Source organism: Echiichthys vipera (assembly GCF_963691815.1).
Source record: "Echiichthys vipera genome assembly, chromosome: 4".
NCBI lineage: Eukaryota > Metazoa > Chordata > Actinopteri > Perciformes > Trachinidae > Echiichthys > Echiichthys vipera.
The window spans coordinates 14,159,038-14,183,500 of record NC_139829.1 but is presented as its reverse complement, the minus strand read 5'-3'; the positions used below and the strand labels follow the sequence as shown (position 1 = coordinate 14,183,500).

The 24,463-nt window shown below is 39.6% G+C and overlaps 1 protein-coding gene across 1 annotated transcript in view; it reads left to right on the top strand.

Annotated features, from left to right (window-relative positions):
* The window catches only part of gpat2 (glycerol-3-phosphate acyltransferase 2, mitochondrial), a gene marked incomplete at both ends in the record, with an annotated part of 33,662 nt that overhangs the window by 8,948 nt on the left and 251 nt on the right, over positions 1-24,463 (top strand). The window contains 14 exons of the mRNA XM_083911695.1: positions 270-369; positions 3,143-3,322; positions 4,600-4,698; positions 5,897-5,979; positions 9,599-9,726; positions 9,832-9,902; positions 10,170-10,330; positions 10,465-10,568; positions 12,618-12,802; positions 13,533-13,610; positions 14,805-14,933; positions 20,433-20,553; positions 21,026-21,094; positions 22,487-22,542. Of these exons, the coding sequence (XP_083767821.1) occupies positions 270-369; positions 3,143-3,322; positions 4,600-4,698; positions 5,897-5,979; positions 9,599-9,726; positions 9,832-9,902; positions 10,170-10,330; positions 10,465-10,568; positions 12,618-12,802; positions 13,533-13,610; positions 14,805-14,933; positions 20,433-20,553; positions 21,026-21,094; positions 22,487-22,542 (1,564 nt within the window). The remainder of the gene's footprint in view (positions 1-269; positions 370-3,142; positions 3,323-4,599; positions 4,699-5,896; positions 5,980-9,598; positions 9,727-9,831; positions 9,903-10,169; positions 10,331-10,464; positions 10,569-12,617; positions 12,803-13,532; positions 13,611-14,804; positions 14,934-20,432; positions 20,554-21,025; positions 21,095-22,486; positions 22,543-24,463) is intronic.

Genomic DNA, 24,463 nt, shown 5'->3' with positions numbered 1-24,463 from the left:
TTACCAAGCTTGACAGTCATTGTTTTGTTTTCTTATCTTACCCATGGCCCCATCCTGGAAGAGCACCTGATTTCTTCTTTACATCTCCCACTATACTTCTCTACCCCATGCAGCTCTCTCTCTCTCTTTTTCTTAATAAACAAACAGTATCTTCACCCACAAATGATGCATGCAGATTTGAGATACTGAATTTATCACTATATCATCACTCTAAGCTTCTTAGATTAAACAAGTTATAACTTATATAGTGTCCTCTGTTCATCCAATAGATCAGTCCTACAGAAAGTAGGTGTGGTCCCCCTTCCATCGTCTGCATTGACTGAGCAGGATGCTGAGATGGACCCTCTGTACTCACCTGTCGTGACCTCGGTAAGAGTGGATGTGATGAATGTAGTTCTATAAGGTTTGAAGCAATAGTTAACTTATGAATCCGCAAAGAACACAAAAGTTTGCTCTTTACTGTTGTACTGACAATAAGCCATCATTGTTTTCTCCAGATTAATTGTCTACAGCCAAGCTAGCAGCTCTGAGAGGTGGTACATCAGCACTATGAGCTGAATGCTAATCTCAGAATGCTAAAATGCTGAAGTTTAGGAAGAGCTAGTGCAGTGCCTGTTTGGAGCGCCTGCCTATCAAGGATTATTAAAGGGTGACTGAGATGCTCTCTGACACCATGGGAGCTATGGGGTATAACACATGCACAATGTAACTTGAGCAGTGATAATGGAGGGTTAGAGCAGACATCTCGTCTTTTTACCCTCTCTGGTGCCTGGCTGATTGGCTCCTGGTATTGCTGCTTGGAGCGTTGTCAGGGAACGGGCCCTTTTGGAGTGGACCAATTGTTTTTCCCTCAGAAGTGCTGCTTGCAGCGTTCTTAAGAACCACTCATCTATCGCTTTCACTCACAACATTGCACTATCTTGGGTCTCCAGCAATACACCTGATAAAAAAAACGGATAAAAAGTGAAAGTAGAACGAATGAAGGGTTCTCAAGATGCAAGGTGTGTATGCAAAGGACACACGCACAGATGGAAAGACAGACATGCAGGTATTCCTTGCCTTATAGTTAAATAATGTTAACTGGGTTAGTTGAGTCCATCAAAATGCTTTGTCTTGAAATGAGTTTTGACATCTCTTTAACTTTTGCAGGTCTTCAGTTATTAAGGAAAGTTTTTGACAAATAAAAAACTAAACGTCATGGTTCAAAGTTGAGATATTTTCCTCCAAACCACAAATGTAAACCCCAGTGTTTCAAAAACGTACTATACTAGTTATTGAAGTTTACCCCGTTAATCAACACATTCAACAGTTAGAGCTGCAGCAGAGGCCGTTGGATCAATAATCGTACTCCTCAGTCATAAGTCAAATATCAACACGTAGACATATTTTTGGATTCCATGTTAACTTACATCTTCTGAGGACATCAATCACCTCTGATGTCCATCTCTAATAAACCTATGTAAAACTGCTTAGAAATCACTGAAAACTTCTAATAGCTAATTGAGCACACTTTTAATTTTGCCAGTTTGCTAAAAAATTTAGCTAATATTAGGCTAAAAATACAGTGCTCAAATGGTAGCACACAGTGTAACTCACTGGATCAATGACAACCTTTTACTTCCTGTTTACATCCCACAAATACTATATGGGTATTGATAAAGAAACTTTGAACCTCAAACCTTAAGTTCAGTAACTCTCGCTCTTTTTATCCACATAAGACTTTTAACAACCACTTAAATATATGCCCCCCAGGGGGCTATTTGAGAAGGGCTACCTTAGCTGCACCCCTTTCTGTGAGTGACCAACCATAAATGCACTCTCTTGGTACAAACCTCTCCGGTCTGACAATTGCAGCAGTTCCTCATTAGCTGCATATGTGAACCCAAAAACATTTCGTTGTATATGGGTACAAAGCACTGGCACGAATCAGAAATCACATTACTAATGCACTTTGTTGGAAAAAATCTTCACAGGCAGCAGTTAATTATATAAAATTGCAGGGTAAGCAAAATAACCTGGTTATATACCTCATTTTTTTGCACTCCACACTGGAGTGTTATCACTTTCACAATACAACCCGTCTTTTCGCTCCTCTCCCTCATTTCCCGGCCTCATCCCACGCTATTTATTCTCAGAATAACCGAGCAGCTTTGAGTTTTGCTACTGACATTTCAGCTTTTCAGTTGGCTGGAGTAACAAAGTGAAGAGGAGAGGGCAGAGAGTCGGGAAGAATGGTGGTTAGTTTGATTGTGGGTACTTTGGTAGGTTTTGAAGGAAGTTTCTATTTTTATGGGAATGTCATTTTTGTTTATTGGCCTGATTTTGGAGACTTCTGTGTCCTGTGTCAATGGATTACTCTTGGATCTATCACGCTTTCATCTAATATCGTTTCTGTCTTTCGATAATGCTGTTTCTATTTACTTGATTTTTATAAATGATCAACACTTGTTATTCATTAATATCGTCCTTTCTTTGTATCTAGCAAGGAAGCTTATTTGTGCTTTGTATCAGTTTGTCTAAAGAGGTATTTCATTTGGAGAAGTTACTGGATTTATTAAGATCAATACTGTGCTATACAGCTCAATAAAATGGCTCAGTCTGCCATTAATCTACAAGACTATAGCCACAGTGGAACATAAACAGGTTGTTTATGAGTGACACAGCAAGTAGTTTTTTTTTTCTTTTCCATTGACCATTTATGTGAGTAAGCATATTGGTTGTGCAGTGCATGTGAAAGCAGGCTTGTTTATTGGTTGTATTTCAATGTTAATAGACCTTTATTGTTTATTGAGTGTAGGCCTGCTTAGCTGCTGTTCAATGGTAATTGAATTTTCCCTTGTCTGTGAGGTGAAAACAGTATTTGGGGCAAGGGATATATCGTAGAATGTCATCAAGTGTCCCCCACAGTCCCTTTTTATTTCTGCTGTTTATCCTGCTTGCTCCCTGCATTTTGACTTCTCCTCCCTCAGCTGCCCTCTATTATGTATATTTGCCTCTTTGAATTTTCTCCAAGGTCTGTTTTGCTATATTGCTTATGTATATTTTTAAAATACATGACAGGTAGTTTATGTTAATTGCTCCCCTACTGCCGAGACTTTGCCGACCTTTGTCTCTGCCATCTTTCTCCCTCCTCACTCCTCAGCTGCTACGTGAGCTGCTACATGAGGGTCAGGCGTTAAGTGTTTGTGTGTCAGCGGAGTCCGGTCGAGGTGGCCAGTGGCTGGCTCGCATCAGACAACTCATCAGAGAGGGATCTGTCCCTGATGTCAGTCTGGTGCCTGTGGGCATCTCCTATGACTGTGTGCCCAAGACCAACACACAGGTGCGTGCAAACACAAACACTTACAAGCGCACACTGGACATTTAATAAAAGACATTTGTAACATCCTCAGGAGCAATTGACTGGGTTTAGTTTCAAACTGTGAGGTTTGAAACTAAACCTGAAACCTACAACAACAGTTGGAGCCGCAGCAGAGTCCGTGACACAGTGCTATCGCCTTAATTCGCATCAGTAATCATACACCTTCTCACTATCATAATTCAGTCAAATCTCAACACGCAGACATGAAACACATATCAGTGTCACTTACACTTCCCCAGGTTTTCAAGTATCTCTTATGTCTGTCTCTAATAAACCTCTGTAAATCTGTTTAGAAATCACAGAAAATAACTTATAACTCCAGTTCTCTCAGTATCAAAGTAGTCTAGTGATAGCTGTCTGTACATTCATGGGTACATTGCAAAAAGAAACTGCTAATAGCCACTTGAGCATACTGTTAATAGGCAAAAAAACAAGCTCAAGTTGTAGCACACAGTGTAACTCACTGAATATGGCGACATTATCCCACAGATTATGTGAACTGTAGAGCATGTTATCCCCCAAATAGAAGACACAGAATAATAACAGGACTTACAAAATCCATTGATATAAACTTATTTTATGTTGCACTATCAATATTTTTGTACATAACTAAACAAATTAATGATTCAGAGTATCTTTTAAAGTCTTGTTTCATAACTTTGCTCTCTAATTTTGCTCAACCAGCCAGCGCTGGTTGATTGGTTGAGGTTTGAATTCCTTTTTTTTTCCAAAGAAACTGTGATTGTTATTAATCTCCATTAGTCTTTCCCTCTGTTATATTGTAGAGTAGGTGTTATTTTCAGTTAATTGCCATAATAGGGTCCTCGCCTCATCATTTTGTTCTCCATACACATTCAGTACCGAACGCACAGTTCTTGTACCGACACTTTCTGAGTGGCTATTTATCTTAGTGGTCATCATAGATCCTGCTCATTAGTGGTGTTGCTGCTGTAATGTCCCCCTTAAAGACGAAGCCTCATGATACATTTGCCTTCTTTCTGTATGTATCATTCATATGAGAGCGCGTGTGTGTGTGTGTGTGTGTGTGTGTGTGTGTGTGTGTGTGTGTGTGTGTGTGTGTGTGTGTGTGTGTGTGTGTGTGTGTGTGTGTGTGTGTGTGTGTGTGTGTGTGTGTGTGTGTGTGTGTGTGTGTGTGTGTGTGTGTGTGTGTGTGTGTGTGTGTGTGTGTGTGTGTGTGTGTGTGTGTGTGTGTGTGTGTGTGTGTTTTATCCTCACAGCTTGGTTTCAGCTCTGTGTTGCAGTGGTTGTGGTCTCTTCTCTGGGGGACACCAGGAGGAAGTGTGAGGATCCACCTCGCTCAGCCCTTTTCTCTCAAGGTGCACAGCAGAAACATATCATCATCAAATACCTGCTTAGTGGGCGTGGGTTGTGAGCAGTTCAACAAATAAGCGGTGTTACCTTCCCTGAATGTTTCATTATAATGATTTTTGGAGAACTTCAGTCGTAGTAGTGTCGTAGAGAAAGGAAAAGTGTGTTTTTGTGTAACCAACTTTTCTTATCCCTTTATCTTTCTTGTTCCTTTAATCATCTTGTGACTTCTTCACACTCAGTGGTCTGACTAAATTAGTTTCTACAAATGGATGTCTGTTTTTATTATTTTTCCCCAATCAAAACTGGTGATCATTTTCAAAATAAGGGAGACAATACCAGATGCTCTCAGTTGTAATTAGTAGAAAATGTGAGGTGCTCATTAAGTTAAATCAATAAACTAAGAAAAAAAGAAGTGTGTGGGCTTACATCAGGCACACTTGCAGAGACATGGATGATGTTAAAAGCTTTTATTATTAAGGGCATATTAGGATAACAATAACTCTGGGAAAATGCAGACCAGTTTTGTCCCACACTGGGTCTTCCTCAGGGCATAACAGGAAAGAGTCAAAACTGGTGATTTTGGGACATATAAATATACTTGTCTTTACTTGAATCATAAAAGGGCATACAATATTGAGTAGTGTAAATCCAACATGTAGGAGTCAAGCACAGAGTCAGGACAGTTTGTATCATCACTCTGGTCACTTTAAGCTGCTGTAGTTGCATTTGGCCAACAGGATATTGTCCATAAGTGTGAATAAAAGTTTCAGGCTAGATTTGGGAGTTTCATTGTTGCCCATAGTTTGTTTGGACGGAGCGTTCGCTCCCAGTGGTGGAGCACAGTCTGTTCGTGAACCGGAACAGAAATAAATCTGTCAATATAAGGCAATATAGTTAAAGAGAACCACAAACTGCAGCCTCCAAAATGATCATAAAGTTGAATCAACACATCTCTCAGAACATTTTAACAAAGACGGAGCATTATAGCCTTCATGAAGGTAGCATTTATTGCAGTACTGTTGTATCTAATAAACTGGCAACCGATTGGAACTGAAGGTTATTACATAGCAATAATAAAAGAGGAATGGTCTGCAGCAATAACAGCTTAAACGTTTAAAGCATCTTTTGGTAATTTTCCTCACTTGGTTTGCCAGAGAGTGCATCCATATTTGTGTGTATGTGTGTGTGTGTGTGTGTGTGTAGGAGATGTGTGAGTCAGGGAGGTGCAGAGTAGATGAATGGCTCCCTCTACAGGACCTGTTGCTGCCTGTTATCCTCAACAACAGGTAACCACCTGAGTACATATTTATTTGCATGAGTGAGTGTTTGCACTGTATGTGAAGAAACCACAATGGAATATGGATTTGGATTGTGTTTCATCTAACATCTGTGAAATCAAAAAGTGACTTTCTTTTAAACTTTGAAGATAAACTTTCCTTTAAACCTTCAATCTGGCACAGACAAGATGCAAGCTCTGATGAGTTTTCATCCTCTTAGACTCGGTCTAATTACCATCAACATTACACAGTCTGCCAGAGAAAAAGATAACGGAAAGAAAATAACATCCTCGCTCAATCTCTACTTGGCTTCCCCTTTCATATGTTTAACTCTTCTGAGAGAGCGGGGTGCAGAAAAAAATGAAATGAGTGAGATAGATGACGAACGATAGATGAGTAGAGGTAGAAAGTGATAGTTGATTATTATCAGCATGTGAGCAGTTTTTGTTCTTTGTCCAAGTGTACATCATTAGCATGCTCCTGTTCTTAACACGGCCTCTGCCATGCTTACTCATTCTGTTTGGCTGTTTCAGCTTTTGAAGCCTCTTTTTTGTCCGCATGTATAGAAAATGCAGCGGTGTGAGAACTGCCAAAATGGAAATCAAAAGTCCTCATACTGTTCACAAACATTTTAAAGAAGAATACCAGAGCTGCAGCTATCAATATTTTGATTACTACATTGATCGGTCTGATAAGAAATTCTTACACCTTTACTTACTAGTAAAAATTAAATCTCTTAAAATAAAAAAATATGTTTTTATGCCTCAGAATGGATTATGTTTTGGGGATTTCCGCCCCATTCTTGTGAACGGGATATCTCAGGAACACGTTGGGGGGATTTTCTTCAAATGTGGCACAAATGTCCGCTTGGACTGATGATGAACTGATTAGATTTTGCAGGTCAAAGGTCAAGGTCACTGAACTCACAAAACAAATTTGGGCCATGTCTTAAAAATTCCTACACGAATTGACAGCATTTAACACAAATTTACACATTTTATATCCAAAGGTCAACTTCACTGTGACACCTTAATGTTCTGCAAAAGCGCTTTTCTGTTCATTATTCAATTATACTGAATTTGTGATCTTGAAACTGTGGTGATTGTAGACCGTTTTCTCTGGCGTGTCTCATCGCTATTTTCTCTCTCTTCATCCACTTTGTATCCGCGCCATCACGTCTTCTTGTATTCAGCCAAAGGCCATTGTGCAACCGTAGTAATCGTCCGTGCCGAAACACAGCGCACCATATATGTTTACATTAGATCAATTCATTAAACGAAGCTTTGATACAAAGAACTAATTATTTTTAGTAATGAAGTTACTTGAGTTTCTCGAGGAACCTAAAGCCCACCCACAGTTTATTTATCCTTTAAGATGAACAATGTCACTGTCTGTAGGACTGTTTTATAAATAGCCATATATACCACACTCTCTCTGATACACTACCATATATCTCCCTCGAACATACACAGCTAAGAGGCATAAATAACACACTCATATCACTCCGACGTGGCCTCAGATAAGCTGCTCATGAAATGTATCGCACACACCTCTGTTTTTGACTGATGCAGCTTCTATTTTACACGCTATGCACTTACAGTGCCTGAGTTCAGCGTTATTTTACCCACACATACATGCTCCTTTTATTTCTCTGGAATAATGCAGCCAGTTAACCATCAAACTACAATAATGGCCATTTAGCGTTTACTGGAAATGCAGCTCATTTCTTTCTAATTAGCCACAGATGTTGTAATAAGAATGAGTTGATCATTACTAATTATTTCCATGTAATTTTATCAAATGAAGCCTTTCCATTTTTTTTAGCTCAAGCAAATAAAACTTGATTAGTTTCCTCTATTGTTCAGCTTTGTCTTAATATTTTGTAAACAGTCGTAATAGTGCTCGATTTTGATTCAAACCGGATTTCTTTTCAGTTAAGATATGATTTAAATGTGTTTTTATTTATTTAATAATTATTGTCATTATCTACCCACGATAGTTGCCAATGTTTTGGACCATTTTGGTAAGAAAAAAACAAATTTGTACTACCTTTTTATTTGCAAGTGCAGTCACAGTTTCAATTGTTAATTGTAAAAATAATTTCTTTCTTGTACACTTCACTTGACTCCCTTGACAATGAATCCAATTTACTGCAACACATTCTGATGGCACGAGGCCAGCAGTGGGTCTTTTCATCAAGTTTACAGACCAAGTCCTTCTTTAAAGTAGTAATCTTTATGATTTCAGTCCTGGTCTATTTTTCCGACTGCTGTATTAAACCTCACTTGCTGATACCACAGTAATCACAGCTAACACTCAGTGAGCAGAGCGACTTCTGATCTGTTTCACTGCTGCAGCCAAACAAACTTTCGTTTAAGAGGGACCTACTGTGTTACATTTCAAGTTCATACTTGTATTTTATGTTTCTACTAGAGCACAGTTACATGCTTTGATGTTCAAAAAGCACTTTGTTTTCCTCATGCTGCCCATAGCTGCTGCACCTCGATTCAACCTCTGTCTGAGACGCTTTGTTGTTCTCTTCAAGCTCGCCTCCTAACATTAAAGCTCAGTTTTCTCCGATTGGTCAACGTTTCCAGGTCTCCTTGTTTAGTTCTCTGCTGTCTCTGTACCGTCCGTTGCAGCTGGAGACTGAGTGGCGTACAGCAGTACTTTCTACTGTGAACAATCACCAAGGGTTTCTACAAAAATTAAACAAAAACGACATAACCGGGTTTGTTTCAGAAGGAATGTGATCAGAAATAACATGCAACCAAGATTATAGCATTCCCTGATGAACCATGTAGCTACATGTAGTAGTGTATGTAATATAACCACTGCAGTAGCTTGCCTTGAGAAGATGACCATATAAAGAATCATAAATCTGCCACTATGAGCCAAGAGTAGAAAAAAGTTATAAACGATGAGGACAGCCTGAAATCACAGGGATTACTTTTACATAGGTTTACCACATTATTTGAACTTTGGCCACCGTTAATATGAATATTCAACATTGTACCATTATATTATATATGTATGACAGATAGCTCAATAGGTCCCATTTAATAAAATACCTTACTGAGGAGTTGAAGGTGTGCAACTCTTGATTCAATATCTCACTCTGGCTTCTCACTCTTGTTCCATTACTCCCAGCAATATTTAAAACTGATACATTACAAAATAACTTTCTGCTTTGCAGATGCAGCTTTGATTTTACTGTAATTACATAAAGTCCATGTTTTGCCATTGTAATGCTTTTAAGCATCAGGAGCATGTTTGCATCAGCAGTAACCTACACAACTTTGATACAGTGTAAAGAGAGGCAACAATAAACATCAGTTATCTGCTATCAGTGAGATTAATTTGGGCTTGAATCCAGCATGGGATTGGCAGAATCTACCACTAATAATGAAAAGAACTTTATAACTCTGAGAGATAATCCATCCATCTATTAGCTATTCCCGTTTAGTCTTGAGGGTCGTGGGGGCGGCTGGAGCCAGTAGAGAGGTAATCACAGAATTTAAATACATTAAATGGATATCGCAGATGTCAGTTGTGGCGGCCTAGAATGACACTTCTGTAAATTATTCCTGACACCCTTCTCTCACCATCTCACTTTTATGCACTCAAGAACTGACAGTGTGTTTGGGCAGAGGAAGATGCCATGGCTTCTGCCTTCTCATTACACACTTGAACTTAAAGAGCCAACTCATCCAGACAGAGACCTCAGCATCGCCATCATCCTCCACCTCATCTTCTGTGGGTCCAGGGTTATGTTCCCCTACTGAGTCGTAAACAAATCTTTGTATGCTTTTGTTTTATTGGTATGCAAGTGATCTCTGTGTGTATGTCCTCTCTTTTCAGCCACAACCTCCTGCGCAGCTGTGATGTCCACCAGTCTGGTATCCAGTCTTTTGCTGTACAGACACCGCAAGGTACATGCATCATCACTGTGTTGGTGTGTTTGCTGAGCAATTTTCCCCTCGGTGCTGTCAAGAGTTGCAGTAAAATCCGCCCCTGCCCCTCTCAGGATCTATCAATACTCCAAGAGGCTCATAAATGGAATTGGTTTCCGTGCTAGTTTATTAGAGCGTGACAGTGATTTTCTGAGTCATACCCACCAGTCTCTTACTAACGTCACCAGATGGTTAATGCTCACATCTCATTTTGAAATAAAACTTCTCTGTCCTTCTTCTCCGCAGGGTGTGAGTGCTTCTGTCCTGTGTCATGATGTGGCCTGGCTCACAGAGGAACTGCTGTTCAGGAACAAAGACGTCGGTTTCGGGGGAAGTTTAGAGGATGTTGTCCACTATACGCTCTCCCTGCTCGCCCCTCACCTCATTATAGCTGCGGTGCCGTCTAGGTTGGTTTCCTGTCTATCAGAAAAGAAAAACAGAGGAATACTGATAAGAGCTGCACAGCAAACTTGAGTTGCTTATCAAAAATCCAATTTCCCTTTCAGTGAAGCCTTCTACTTTCCTTGTCTGTCCCTTCTAGGAAATACCCCCTTATTGTGCCCCGTCCTTCTCTTGCTGCCACACTTCACCTCACCCTCCAAGCCCAGATTGTAACACACACCTTTATCTTGGAAGCTGTTGGTGGTGAGCAACCTTGCATGCATGTTTTATTTTGTGTAGCTGATAACACTTTTCCTATTAGCCTAAATATCATCCTAAGACTCTGTGTTCTAGAGGCATCTTATTTTTCGTGGGAGGCTTTGGCCGTGGTGAGTGTTGGCATGTTATCATGGAAAATCAAATTGAAACATGACATTTTTTAAAGTTTAAGTACTTAATGTTCTAAGTATTTAAAGCATGCTAAGCTTTGAGCACTGTACATGCAGCATTTACACTTTTTTTCACTAAACATAAAAACTAAGATAGTATCTTTTGTCAATTCTTGGTATGATATTGTTTTCAAATTTCCAGTTGTCACTATGTGTCATGTGTATAGATAATAAATCAAATGTTGCACTTGTAATAAGTGAGGTATTCATGGAAATCAGGCATTAGAATAATATGAGACCATAGTTCAACTGAAAGACTGAGATTTACCCCTAAACCAGACCTTCTTCACATTACAGTCTGCTTTTGACGGCTTGTTTTTTAATTTAAAGCTTCTTCTAAAAAGACTGTTATATCAGATGTTTTATTTAAGTGTTAAAAAAAACTGGCATCTGAGTAAAATATAAATTAGACGTCCCCCATAAAAAAAGCTAACTAAAATCAAGCCTCCTAATGAATAGTTAACAGTTGCCCTGCTCGTGACGAAAGAAAACTAGCAGCTCCTCTTGGCTCTGTTTTCAGGCTTTAGAAAATCTAGCTTGTGACGAGAGACTTTGGCCGATCACAGGTCATTTCAGAACGAGAGAGAGCGTTCCTATTGGCTCAGGACGGAGAAGAGGTCTCACTCTGCTTCAAATTCTTTTTTGCTTTTCAAGTACTGCAGCTTTTACCCCCAGTTTATTTTCCATAACCACAGTCATTCCCTTACCTTAACCCTACTGTAGGTGCCTGGTGCAGACATTGCAGACAGGGGTTGGAAACAGCGTAATATATGGTGATGTAACGTTGGAAAGCTTTATATTGGCTCATCCTTGAGGTTCAATAAGTTTTACTTAAACATGTGCTGTTCTGTTTCTAGATATCATGGTAACAGGCAGACTGGGGTGAAGCCACAGATATTGAAGCCCCGTTTTCATTATTGGTGAACTGTGGTGTTAAAAATAACGTGGTGTTTTGAAGTACAGGAAGCTACATCGCCTGCATGATTCATTATTCCTGCATGACTTGTTTTGATTGAATAGGAAGTGAAGTAAAAGTATTCATCTTGCAGAATGTCCCATTTGAGAATAATGTATGATATATTATTGAACTATAATTAGTGATGCATTAATGTTTGTCACTTTAATATTGCATGTCTTAGTGAAGTTAATTTGAATCACTTTGAATACTGCTTGTGATTTTTTTCTTTCTGTGATTTTATAAAGTGGCAGAAAACGGAAACACGTAAAATAAAAGATCGATTGCATTCCTAATGTCTTCTTTATCCATTTTAAAAGTTAGAGTTTCTTCTAGTCAGACAGATTAGTTATATGGTAAGGATGTCCTCTTACCTTTTCTTAGCTGACAGTTTCGGCTGTACTCCAGCCTTCCTCAGAGCTGCTGTTTTCTTCCGGGTATGACGTGTTAAGAAAAGGTAAGAGGAAATCCTTATGATATAACTAATTTGTCTGACTAGAAGAAACTCCAAATTTTAAAACGTAAAATAAAAGTACCGTACCTACTTATTTTAAGGACACTCAAATCTCCTCCAGCCTCGAAAATGGTTTGTGTTTGATTTTGTGACAAAATCTGTGACTCTGTTTCGGGACACAAACTATCTGGATGCCAAGACTTTCCCACCAGCACATGAAAGCAGGATGATCGGGATAAAAAGTATAAATAAAGAGATAACACTTGTATAAATGGCGGAAATCCTTGATCCTTATATGTTTTTGAGATATATTGCTAAGATACAAACTAAAACCTGCTTACTTTGGATAATATCAAACACTAGATTTCTCACAGTGTGTATGAGGAATTAGAGCCAATAATCAAATGTTTATTTTATTAAGAAAGTATTTCCGGTGTTTGTGTTTTTGTTGTTAGCGTGTGCAGTGTCCGCCATGCTGTGCGAGGTGGTCAGCAGTGGTGTCAGCAGCAGGGTGAGGAGTGACGGCGTGGACGGAGAGCAGGTCAGCGGTGACATGGAGTTTGATGTGGTGCTATGCCAGTCCGAGCTGACAGAGAGAGCCCTGCAGCTCTGCCATCTCCTGCCTCCGGGCTTCATGCCAGTGAGTATGAATTTATATCACACACACACCCGGTGTGTCTCATTCAATGGATGTTTAATGGAGCTGAACAGCCATTCATCCTGCTCTGCTGCCTCTATCAGGGGTGTGTGTGTGTGTGTGTGTGTGTGTGTGTGTGTGTGTGTGTGTGTGTGTGTGTGTGTGTGTGTGTGTGTGTGTGTGTGTGTGTGTGTGTGTGTGTGTGTGTGTGTGTGTGTGTGTGTGTGTGTGTGTGTGTGTGTGTGTGTGTGTGTGTGTGTGTGTGTGTGTGTGTGTGTGTGTGTGTGTGTGTGTGTGTGTGTGTGCGCGCGTGCGCCATCAGACTGACATAAAGGGATCCGAATCTGAGCCAGAAATACTCCTATATTCTTTTCTCTGTTTGCGCAGCTCTCATTTTGGCATCTGCTCTCTTTTGTCTCCTTAGCTTGCAGCCATGTTTCTCAACCCATTTCTCATCGAAAAGTATCGCTCCTGGTCTCGCCATCTTTTCTTTCTTCTCTACTATTCTGTCAGCTGTCTCCCCCTGAACTTCACAGAGATGTGATGGGCTGAAGCTGTTTGTGCCTCTAATCTTTCTTCATCTTTGTGCTCACCAAATATTATCTCCCTCTCTTTCTTTCACTCTCTGTCGATTCCCTATCCCATGCCTCTTTTTTCACATTTTGAGCTTTACCAATTGTAATCTCTCTCTGTTTCTCTCTCTCTCTCTGTCTCTTTCTTTCTCTCTCTCCAGCCCTGTCAGTCGTCCCAGAGTTTCGCTCTGGATGCAGTTGACAGTCTGGTACGCTGTGGCATCCTGATCATGGAAGAAGTAAGATAGATTTACACATTTCTAAATGTTTTCCTAAATGTTACAAAATGTAATTCTGCACTGTTCAGAAAAATAAATAAATAAAATGAAATATTGGGAGTATATATAGACTCATTATAAAGTATCAGGTTTGCGTTATTTAATTGTTGTGTGGACACTCCCTTTGGACAGTCAGCTGATTGAAGTAGCAACAGGGTTTTTTTTACGCTGACTACCACTAAGTGACAGTGAATTTACACCTCCGCGACAGCAGTGGGTAAGTTGTCCGCTCGGCCATACGTATGGATATTGTTCTTCAAACGTGGCACAAATGTCCAAGGATGAACTGATTCAGGAAGGCCAATGCTAAATATGCCAACATTTCACACAAATAGGATAATATGATGAAGTAATTGCGTTTTATATGCAAATGGTCAAAGGTCACTGTGACATCATAATGTTCTGCCAAACTACATTTTTCATAACTCGGGAACAGAAGGGGAGACATTTGGTCGGATACTGAATTGGGGAATCTTGAAACTGTGGTGATTGTATAGATCTTAAGATAAACACACTTAATTCCTTAAGTCTTATTCATATATTATGTTAGTCTGGAAGGTTTGGATGTAAACTGCAACTGCAAACTAATCCTAGTTTTTCGACTTTGATATAAACATTTGTAATCCATGTGGCTTACAAATGTTGAAGAACAGTTCATTTTTTTGTTTGCGGAAAAGAAGAAGGAAACAAAGAGGTCTGAATTGTGTGTCATGTGCGCTTCAGCTCAGGTGCCTTCCAAAGGACGACCAAAGACCAGGGACCAAAAACGTCTGAAAGACTCTTCTTTACTCCAGTTAATTGAATTATTCAAAGATGGATCGGGTGACCATTTTATCTGCAAATACAAGTTAGTAGAATAATGGAAACAAAATAAAAGTACAGACTTGATTAATAAAACAGAAAGCTGATCATAAAAAGAAAGTGACAATAGCACAAGGTTAATGTGCGCACTCGCAGGCAGGACAACTGGTGTTGACAGTCTATTGTGTAAAAGTTTGTTATTCAGATCTTTTATTTTGTAACGAAACTCGTTGAACACAAAATCTGCCCTCAAACACTCACTATTTGAAATTAGCCACAGGTGCCTTTACGAGACAGACAGATACAGTCTGACCTGCTGCTTTCTGTTTTACTCCCCATCCTACCCGTATGTAGATCCCCCGAGACGTTCCCATCTGTGATTTTTGGAAGAGGGAGGGCGCTCTGACCTGGAGCACCTCCGACGACCCTTATCACAGCGACTCTGACTGTGACATGGAGGAGCAGGACCTGCGTTCCTACAAGGTACAGAAGAGCACTGCTGGGCTTCTCTGGCTTATTCACAGACTTTTTATGAACGGAAAATTGCTCCACGCTGCCCGACCTACATACCATGACTGCCTACAGGGCACGTACAGGAAAAAAGTACTTTGAAGTAACTAAATCTCCATTACAAAAGCACCTACACAGTTGAGTCACGTAACTTGAATGCCAATTAGCAGTATGTCTAATCTTTAAAAGAAGCCATGACTGTTATATGTGAATTTTCAAAGCAACACAAGGAAGCTCACCAATTTCCAAAGGGACCAAACAGCCAGTGCTCAAAGGGCAGTTGCATCAGTCAGAAAACACTGCAGAGGGACTTTGCCTCAAGTACCTCAGGGGTCAGTATGCGTGAGACATAAATAACATGAAAAGAGGGCAACAGTCACATGGTAGATTTTCAGCAGATCAAAATGCATAAAAAAAGAATATAACATTTACCATCAAAGGTACACTCAGGAGTTTTTTTACACAAACTGTCATTTTGAAACCGAGTGTTACAATGTTATAGTGACAAATTTAAGGGGAATACGTGTAAATGAGTGGAGAAAGAGCAGAAATGTAGATATAGTTAAGCAATTGTGGCAATGCAAGTTTATTTTTTTATCACAGTTCATTTTAACAGCAAAGGCAAATTAAAGTGCTTAACGTAAGACTTCTTCCAAAACATCACGTGAGCAGAGTCGCACTACCAAACTGAAAAGGCATATTGCTGCAGTAAATGGTTAAAATCTAGATGCAAGTGTTCTGACTAAACTTGGCATACAAAAGAAAAAGAAAAGTAGTCCACAAACAAAATGTGCAAGCTCTCAAAAAATTGTTAGTGATCAAGCCCTGAAAGTCGCCGGTGTATCGTCTCCATAGCAACGGCTCTCTAACTTCTGACTTTTAAGGCTTTTTTGCAGCATCTTTTAATGTGATTGAGGACAGAGATAGTGAGGTACTTGCCACAGCTGCATTTCTAGCCGTGATGAAACAGTGAAAATAATGTTTTATTTCTTTGATTCACTGTGTTGTTCTTGCTGAATTTTTTTTAAAATTTTAACCTTTATTGAACATGGTAAACATTATAATAATACAAACTAAATAAAGCAAATGAGCAGTAAAAAGGAAAGCAAAAAAGAAAGACAAGCTAATGGGATCCTCAGAATCCTAAGTGATAAATACATGTCTAAAATAATATAGTTCATGTTCAAAAGGGATAGGAAGAAGTTAAACACTTTTCTAGTCCTACCCCCCTCTTATTTTTCATCTCATCTCATCTTCAACCGCTTAATAAATATTTATAATTATTAATCATAAACAAAGTAAAAATTTAATTTGAATCAGTCGGTATCTGATATTTGGCTTGTGGGTTGAAACAAGTCACAGAAAAACAATAACAAAGAAAAGAACAACAGATAGAGAAGGAAAAAAAACCACCAAAGAAAACAAAATTCAAATTCAGATGGCGCTCCCTTTCCAAATTTAGTCTATTGCTCATTTGACCATCTCTCTCTTTGTCTCTGTTTCTCTCTCGCGGGCTCGTTGAGCCTCCCGCCAGCCTCCGGACGTTGCTACGAGTTAATTGGCCGTTGAAAATGGTGACGTGCCTTACGTTCTAAAATCAGCTGCTGGCGAGTCCCAGGCAACAACATCAGCTGGTTTGAGTCGAGATGAAGCTGGCCAGTTCGCACCGCATCGTTTCGTCTCGTCTCACTGTGAATCTTTGGTCAGAACTAGGCTTAAAACAAAATGTGGTGCTTTACCTACAGTTTACATAAAATGGACTAAATCCCCAAATTATATTATGTACATAACAATATGTTATAATCCTGCAATAGGCTGTGGGATAGGCAAACCTATTGGAGATGTGTGCAACAGAGATCTGTAGCTGGACAGCTTATCATATTGTGTAGACCGTTTTGTGTTTTTATGTTCATAGTAGATCAGTTTGGAACGAAGGGGTCAGTGAACTCTCTCCTGCTGTTGTATCTATAAAAGTTTGCATGACGAAGACCTTGATCTTACAACATTTAGAGTGTTGATTATCAGTCTTTTAATTTTGGATGCTGCTTTTGTACTTCACCTTTACCCGGCTGGCGTTGGATCCACACAATATCATCTTACTTGCTTTCTTTGGGCTACAACTGTTATCTGACACTTTTTATCAGAGATTTTAAGACTTAAGCTACGGTGAGCTACACAGAATACATCCAAATGATTTCCTATGCCTACCTGTGCCGCAAGGAAGTTGACTTCCTACCCCAAGTAAAACCACTACCACCTCCACACTGCTACAAAATCATCTGACTTCAGCTTTGTCCACTGAGGGAGAGCCTCATCAATGTTTATACAGCTTTACTCCTCTAATCTTTAAACTTTCTCCGTCCATTCTTCTTCTCCCGGTGCCTCTGCTCCACGGCTCAGGTTCTGAACAAGGACAGAAAACACCTCCATACCCGAAATGAATTCCCTGATCACCTCGTTCTCTGCCTGTTATCAGTAAGCCTGACTAAATTCACTTCAGGTGGTCTCACAAAGCACTCTGGTAATTCAAGATAAGTTTCTGCAAGGAAACATTTTCAAGGAGAGGCCTGGTTAAGTGTGGGCTGAAGTTTCGAGATTTTTGATAAAAACACCTGAACTTTAAAAGCGTCATTGTGTTCACTGTACATGTTGGTTCTGGTTTTGGTACATTAGGTTGTCCGTCCCAGGGAATGTCTTCAAATTTAACACAAATGTCCACTAGAACTGAAGGATGAATTCATTACACTTTGGTGGTCCAGGGTGATGGTTACTGGGACCGCACAGAATGCGGGGGGGGGGGGGGGGGGGGGGTTTTGGCCATAACTCAAGAATTCCTACCCCAGTTATGACATTTCACACAAATGTCTAACAGGATAAAATGATGAAGTGATGACATTTTATACCCAATAGTACAAAGGTCAACTTCACTGTGTCATCATGATGTTCTGTTATTCAACGCCATAACTCAGGAACAGAACGGGAGACATTTGGTCAAAGACTGAATTGATGACACTTATCTTGAAACTGTGGTGACTGTATAGATCCTCTGTCTGGATTGAAGATGTGTGTGAAATAACACATTTAAAACCTTTTTATTACAATTATTTAAAGTCTTCACGACATATAATATGTAGGTCTGAACAGTTTGTATGTAAACTGCAACTTTGGTTGGCGGAGGTGTACAACCACAAGGTGGTAATTCTATTCCATCAGTTATTGTGTTTATGAATATTAAGTTCTTAATTTAAAATTTTGTCTCAGCTTTAAATCTAAGGAGCACTTGTCTATTATTTATTTGAATCATTTCTTTCTTTCTGTTGTTTCTGTTACTAATCAGACAGCACATACACTGATCTATCTGCTTATGTGGCTTGTCTAAATATTATCCTGTGAGTGCATTTTGTTAATGTGGACATTAAGTGAGTATATTTTTTTTTGCCAAACAGCCTCTCTTGCTTAATGTGTTTTTACTCTTCAGAACACCAGTTATTAGTGGACTTGTGTGCTGCTCTCTCTTTTCTCTCTGCCATTTTGATTTTAAAGTTCTGTTTTGTATTGAAGCTTCCAAGTGCTGTATATTAGCATAATGAGTGTTTAAACACTGACTGAATTAGCCTATTTGACTAAAAGGCAACTGCTCGTTTAAAAGTTGGATGAGCAACATCCAAAATGTCACGCTGAATGAAATCTCACTTTGGTGTATGGTATTTTGGGAATTTGTATATGTAAAGAAAAAAACGAGAACGCTGAGCAAAGTGGTCCCTATGTGCTGCCGCCTGTCCAGTTTGCTGTACTGGTATTAGCATCCATCCTTTGGGAGACTTCACATCTCATAATGGTTTCCTATAGCTATGTAATCACCAAAGAATGCAAAGCACATTGACATTCAACAACATAAACTCTGTCCCAATATATTTCCGTGGTACATGATTATAATGGCCCCATAAAAAGTGTTAAACTATTTAATAAGGGATTTAACGAACCCTCAGTTTAATGGCCTCCCTCATACCAGAAGACGAATCAAACCATGAGTCAAATGTTTCTTTGAGTTTGTTGTGGAAGAAGTTGACTGCATGGAGCTCTGACCCCATCCAACATCTCTGCCTTATTACCCAACATCAGTGCCCGACCTCACTAACTCCCACTGTGGGCTGAATGGGAGCAAACCCCTGCAGCCAGGTTACAAAATCTTGTGGAAAGCCTTTCTAGAATAGTGGATGCTGTTATACCTGAAGATTAAAACCCATGCTTTTTGAACAAGATTTTCAACAATCAAATATGGCTGTAATGTTACTTTTGGCCGTATACATCGATTGACTTGCTTCTGGACAACACATAGATTTCAGGATGTGTATTGTATGACAGCTTTCTGGTGAGAGCTGGTTCGTGGTGTAATTTATTCATCTATAAAGTCATGTGAATTACAGTCCTAATAAACCAACGCTGATTACAGAAAAATCGTAAAGAAGTGTCCACGAAATAAATTTAAACAACATAAAACTGTACTCTACACAGGCTGGGCGATGAATCAAATGTTATTTCAGTGACAGTTTTGGCTTCCGCTGATTATGAAAACAAGATAATTGAGTTAAACGATTATTGTGCCTCTTTCCTTTACAGCGGTGAGTTTTCTTCCTGTTTTCACTGAGTTACTGACTGGAATTTGTTGAATAGTTTACCAAAATGTTGAGGATATGAATAGGAGATTTCAGTAGGTTGTGGCAGTGCACTGACGTTACAACTCTTATCTCTCCAGAGATACCGGAACTAGTGCCCAAGCCACACAGCCAATCAAGCTCATGTTTCATTTGCTCTGGCGGGTACGTCTGGCCCCTCTCCCACTGAGACTATTTCATGCGTGGCAGGTTTAAGACGATGGCTTAACAAGCTCTCAAAACTCAGATCAAGCAGTCAAACTGGGCAGTGCTGCTCAAATATATATCAAAATTTCTTTAGTGCCTATCTATCGCCTAAAATGTTTTCAGAAACAGTTTTGCTCTGAGTGGGTGTAGGTCTATCCAGTTGTGCCCAGAGGCATTTTGCTCTGCACCGTTTATAACACTTCTTAGAAATAAAACGCATTTGCAAAGCCGTGTGACGATGCCAGGCTAATATCCCTGTAGTATAAAAGAGGAAAATACTCTGACGGTCTTCTGAAGACATGGGATGAGTCTAATAGGACTTTCCTTCTATTAATAAAAACTTGAATGTTGCTGCGTGAAATCAAATACAAAACCTACTTCAACAGCACTGATTTGAACCTGAGACACCCACATACAAGTGTGCTGCTCTATCAAGTGTGCCTCTGTCCTGCAGCTAGATTACTTTCCAGGGTTGACAGACCGCCTGACAGCAACTTCTCACGATGTGCTCATTGTAGCGGGAAATGCTCTTTCATCCCTGCTCTCCCCCATCCATCCTCATGTTGCCATTTCTGACCACTCTTGCTTCTGTCTCTGTCTGCTTTTCTAGATAAGCCAGCCGAGTCAGTGTCCAGAGATGCTCTTCTTCCTCTGCAGTATGCTAGCTGGTCATCTGAGGACGCTGTGCTGGACGATCGCTGGACTGGACCTTATACATACAACTCTGCCAGGTATGTGTACTGTATGTTTTGCTAAGTGTTTATACGTCTGTGGTTAGATCCGGTGACCGTGATAGCATTGCTACTGAGCAAGGTACAGTTATAAAACTATACAGATAGTTGAGATCAAAATAGAAGCTGAATTTGAAAATGGGTGTGATCCAAACAAGGGCGGTAGAAGTAAGGAAGACCCCCCCGACCTTACACTCCTGCCCTGATTTGGTGTCATGGCTGGTGTGATCGCTAAACTAGAGACCATCTTGGTCTCTAGTTTATGTTTGATTGGTGTCGGCGGGTTAACAAATATAACTGGTTAAAACATGTTTGACCTTAAGATCATTTTACTGAACCGTATTTCACCACATTATTTTTCAAAGCTAAGAAGCAGAATATCTCATTCATAAGTTCAACATTAAGCCAATATGAATGATGGTGTTCTTCTTGTCTATGTCGTTGGCTCTATTTGGTTTGTTTTCTGCTGCAGAGACAGAGTTTGTGGCTCGGATACAATCCCATCTGTGTGACACAGCAAATAAGAAGAAGCGCCATTATGGTGAGCTTAACCTGACCCCCCCCCCCCCCCCCCCCACACACACACACACACACAGATTTTTTATTTCTTCGTGGCGTAGCATTAAAAGCTGCCAGCAGTAGGGTTGTGACTTTTGCCCAAAAATCAAAGTCATCTCCTGTTTTAATGTTACATTACAACAAATTCACAACTTGACTGGTGTTAGAGAATGTTGCCCAGATAATTAGCATCAGTTTTTCAATGCTGAGTGAAACACCCCCATTCCTGACCATTCCTGACTGGCTCTAATGTCAACTACAGGAGTCCAGATGGACAATAATAGCCTTGCTAATGAGCTCGCGATTCACACCTTCACCCGGCGTGAAAAAGCCTCGGCATCTGAATTGAAAACGTTTTCAAGCAAAAAGATTTACAAAAAATAATGTCCATAACAGGTTTGAATAATAAGGCCTTCCTAATATTTGATATTATTATTATTAAATATATATCGTATTTTTCGGATTAATAGTCGCTCCGGAGTATAAGTCTCACCAGGCGAAAATGCATAATAAAGAAGAAAAAAAACATATATAAGTCGCACTAGAGTATAAGTCGCATTTTTTTGGGAAATTTATTTGATAAAATCCAACACCAAGAATTTCAAACATTTCATCTTGAAAGGCAATTTAAAATAAAACTAGAATAGAGAACAACAGGCTGAATAAGTGTACGTTATATGACGCATAAACAACGACCTGAGAACGTGCCTGGTATGTTAACGTAACATATTACGGTAAGAGTCATTCAAACAACTATAACATATAGAACATGCTATACGTTTACCAAACAATCTATCACTCCTAATCACTAAATCCAATGGACTCTTCTTCCTTGGTGTCACTTCTGAACAACTCCGCCAACTCATAGGTACGGAAGTAGCAGATAGCATCTTTTTTTCACAATGCACTTCTGCCATGACCGAATTTTGATTGGTTGACGTGTGTGTGTGACGATTGCTGATATACGCCTAGTCTCTTACGTGACTGAAATAAATAATAGCCCGGGCTATATTCACAGATAAGTCGCTCCAGAGTATAAGTCGCACCCGCGGCCAAACTATTAAAAAAAACTGCGACTTATAATCCGAAAAATACGGTATATATCTAAATATTTTTCATGTTTGAATATCGAAGTTCGAAGTCAAAGCCCTAGCCAGCAGAGACCCTGCTCACATCATATGCACTCTTCTTAAAAAACATACACAGTAAGACAATCAGAAACTACCCAAATGAGACTTTTCAATAATGTTCAGTATAAAAACCCCATCAGTCCCACTGGTAATAGCTTTGTTCTGTTATCTCGACCTGGTTTTTTCTATATCGGTGATGTGTCTGTTCTTTTGATTCATGTGTGCCTTTGTGCCGTATCTCACAGAGAGCTGCTCAGAGGAGGCTGCACACACTGCAGTTAGATCACTAATAGACCTGGGGGTGAGTGACAGCCTCTACCTGTGTATGTGTATGTGTTTCTAAACCTGTCTTGTTTTCGGAGAATTACAGCTCCGCTCAGGGCTGAAAGTTTAGTTGCAGAACAACTCCCCAAAAAGTTCAGTTCTAAAATGAATCTGTTCCCAGGTGAGCCTGATTCCAAATTGCTAATAATCAATCAATCGCTGCAGCAGAATCAGGTTGGATTTCCGCTCACATCAAGCTCCGAGCTCAAGAGCATTGTTGAAAAGCCGGTAAACGAGAAACTGAGCCTGACTGGAGCCAGCCATATCCAATCATGTTGTAGGCAGACATGTCGATCTTTAAAAAGAACTCACTGTTCCAAAGACACAACCAATTTCAAATTAGAAATTAGAAAAGTGTAGCATGGGCGACACTTTGTTTTTTGGTCTTCTTTGAACCTTTAATCCTACTTTTGAGTTTATCTACTTAACATTTACATCATTGTTTCTCAGACTATGCTGGATATAACTAAAAGCATTTACAAATTGTCTGAAATTCACTTGTAGCACCAGTTTAACGGCTCTGCAGGATCAGAGACACTTCAGTGGTGTACTTCAGTATATTTTTGACATACATGAACTTTACTTGAGTACTTCTATTTAATGCTACTCTTTACTCAACGTCTTCACAGAGCATCTTGTTGGCAGAGCGGCAGCTGTGTGTCCACGCGGGATGAGCTCAGGCACAGTAGTGAGAGTAGGTCACCCGTGTGTTGGCAGCGCTCCAGTGCCCAACGCAGTCACTGTAGTTACACGCATGAAACAGAAGTAAAGCCTTGAAGCATAAAAATACTTTTTGGGTCGCATAGCAGAATTGAAATGCAATCCTTTAGACTTTCTTCATTACTACACTTGTATGATAGCTGCAGTTACTTTACTTATAATTATTGTCTTTATGGACATATATGATCAGCTTATACAATTTGGTTAAAGAGATATAAGTGAGCTTCTCCGGTGCCTGTGGTCGGATATAGGCTCGCTATTTTGCCCTTTTGTCCTGTTTCCAGTAAGCTAGTGGCCTGTTTGCTGCATTGAGAATACAATTTTGATTTGAGGGACACTGTGTAAAGTGACTTATTTTTGAGGATTCCTGAGTGATGAATGTCTCTTTCTTCCTGTGGGTTGTTAGGTGACCTGATATGAAAACACATTCAGGCTCAATGAACCGAGGTTTAAACTTTGACAAAACCAGATAAAGGCTTCATGTTTATTGTGATGGATTATGAAGCTGTAGTTTTCAAATCCAGGGAAGTTGCTTTTCCTACAAGAAGGAAAATGTTTTATATGAGCGTCTGTTATCCTTATCTAAACCGACTCTGCAAACAACAGCAATGAATAATAATAATAAAAAAGGCATTAAATCTGAGCTGAAGGAAAACACCAGCTCACTCATAACTCTGATGTAACCTTTTAATCCATTCCTTGCTTTCTCAATTTACCATTTAACGCGGCATCCATCTGTCTCTTCTATAAGTCTGTGCGTTGAGAATCACCAACTTTTAAAATTAGAGCACAATTGACCTAGATATCAGCAAGGATCTCACAAGGCCGTCATTAACTTTCTTATCAAGGTTATCAGTCAGGAATGTTCATTATCATGCTTGTCTCTGGGATTTGACAGCTCATTCTACTCCCTGATGTCAAGACAGCTTGATTTCTAAAATCTACAGGTCAAATCACAGGGTAAACAAACGTGCGTCTAGTGTTTATGTAATTGCAAAACAAAACAAAAGACAGCACTATCTGAACTTCCATTTCAACTCATTTTATCAGACTGTGCTGTGTGAATAAGGTGGTTCAGTTAAAATACATAACATTTTAGTTTTTCATTATCTTTGTTTGTTTTATTGAAGTTTCCTTGTTTTGAAAAGTCCTGTTTTTATCTCTGTTATTACTTGTGT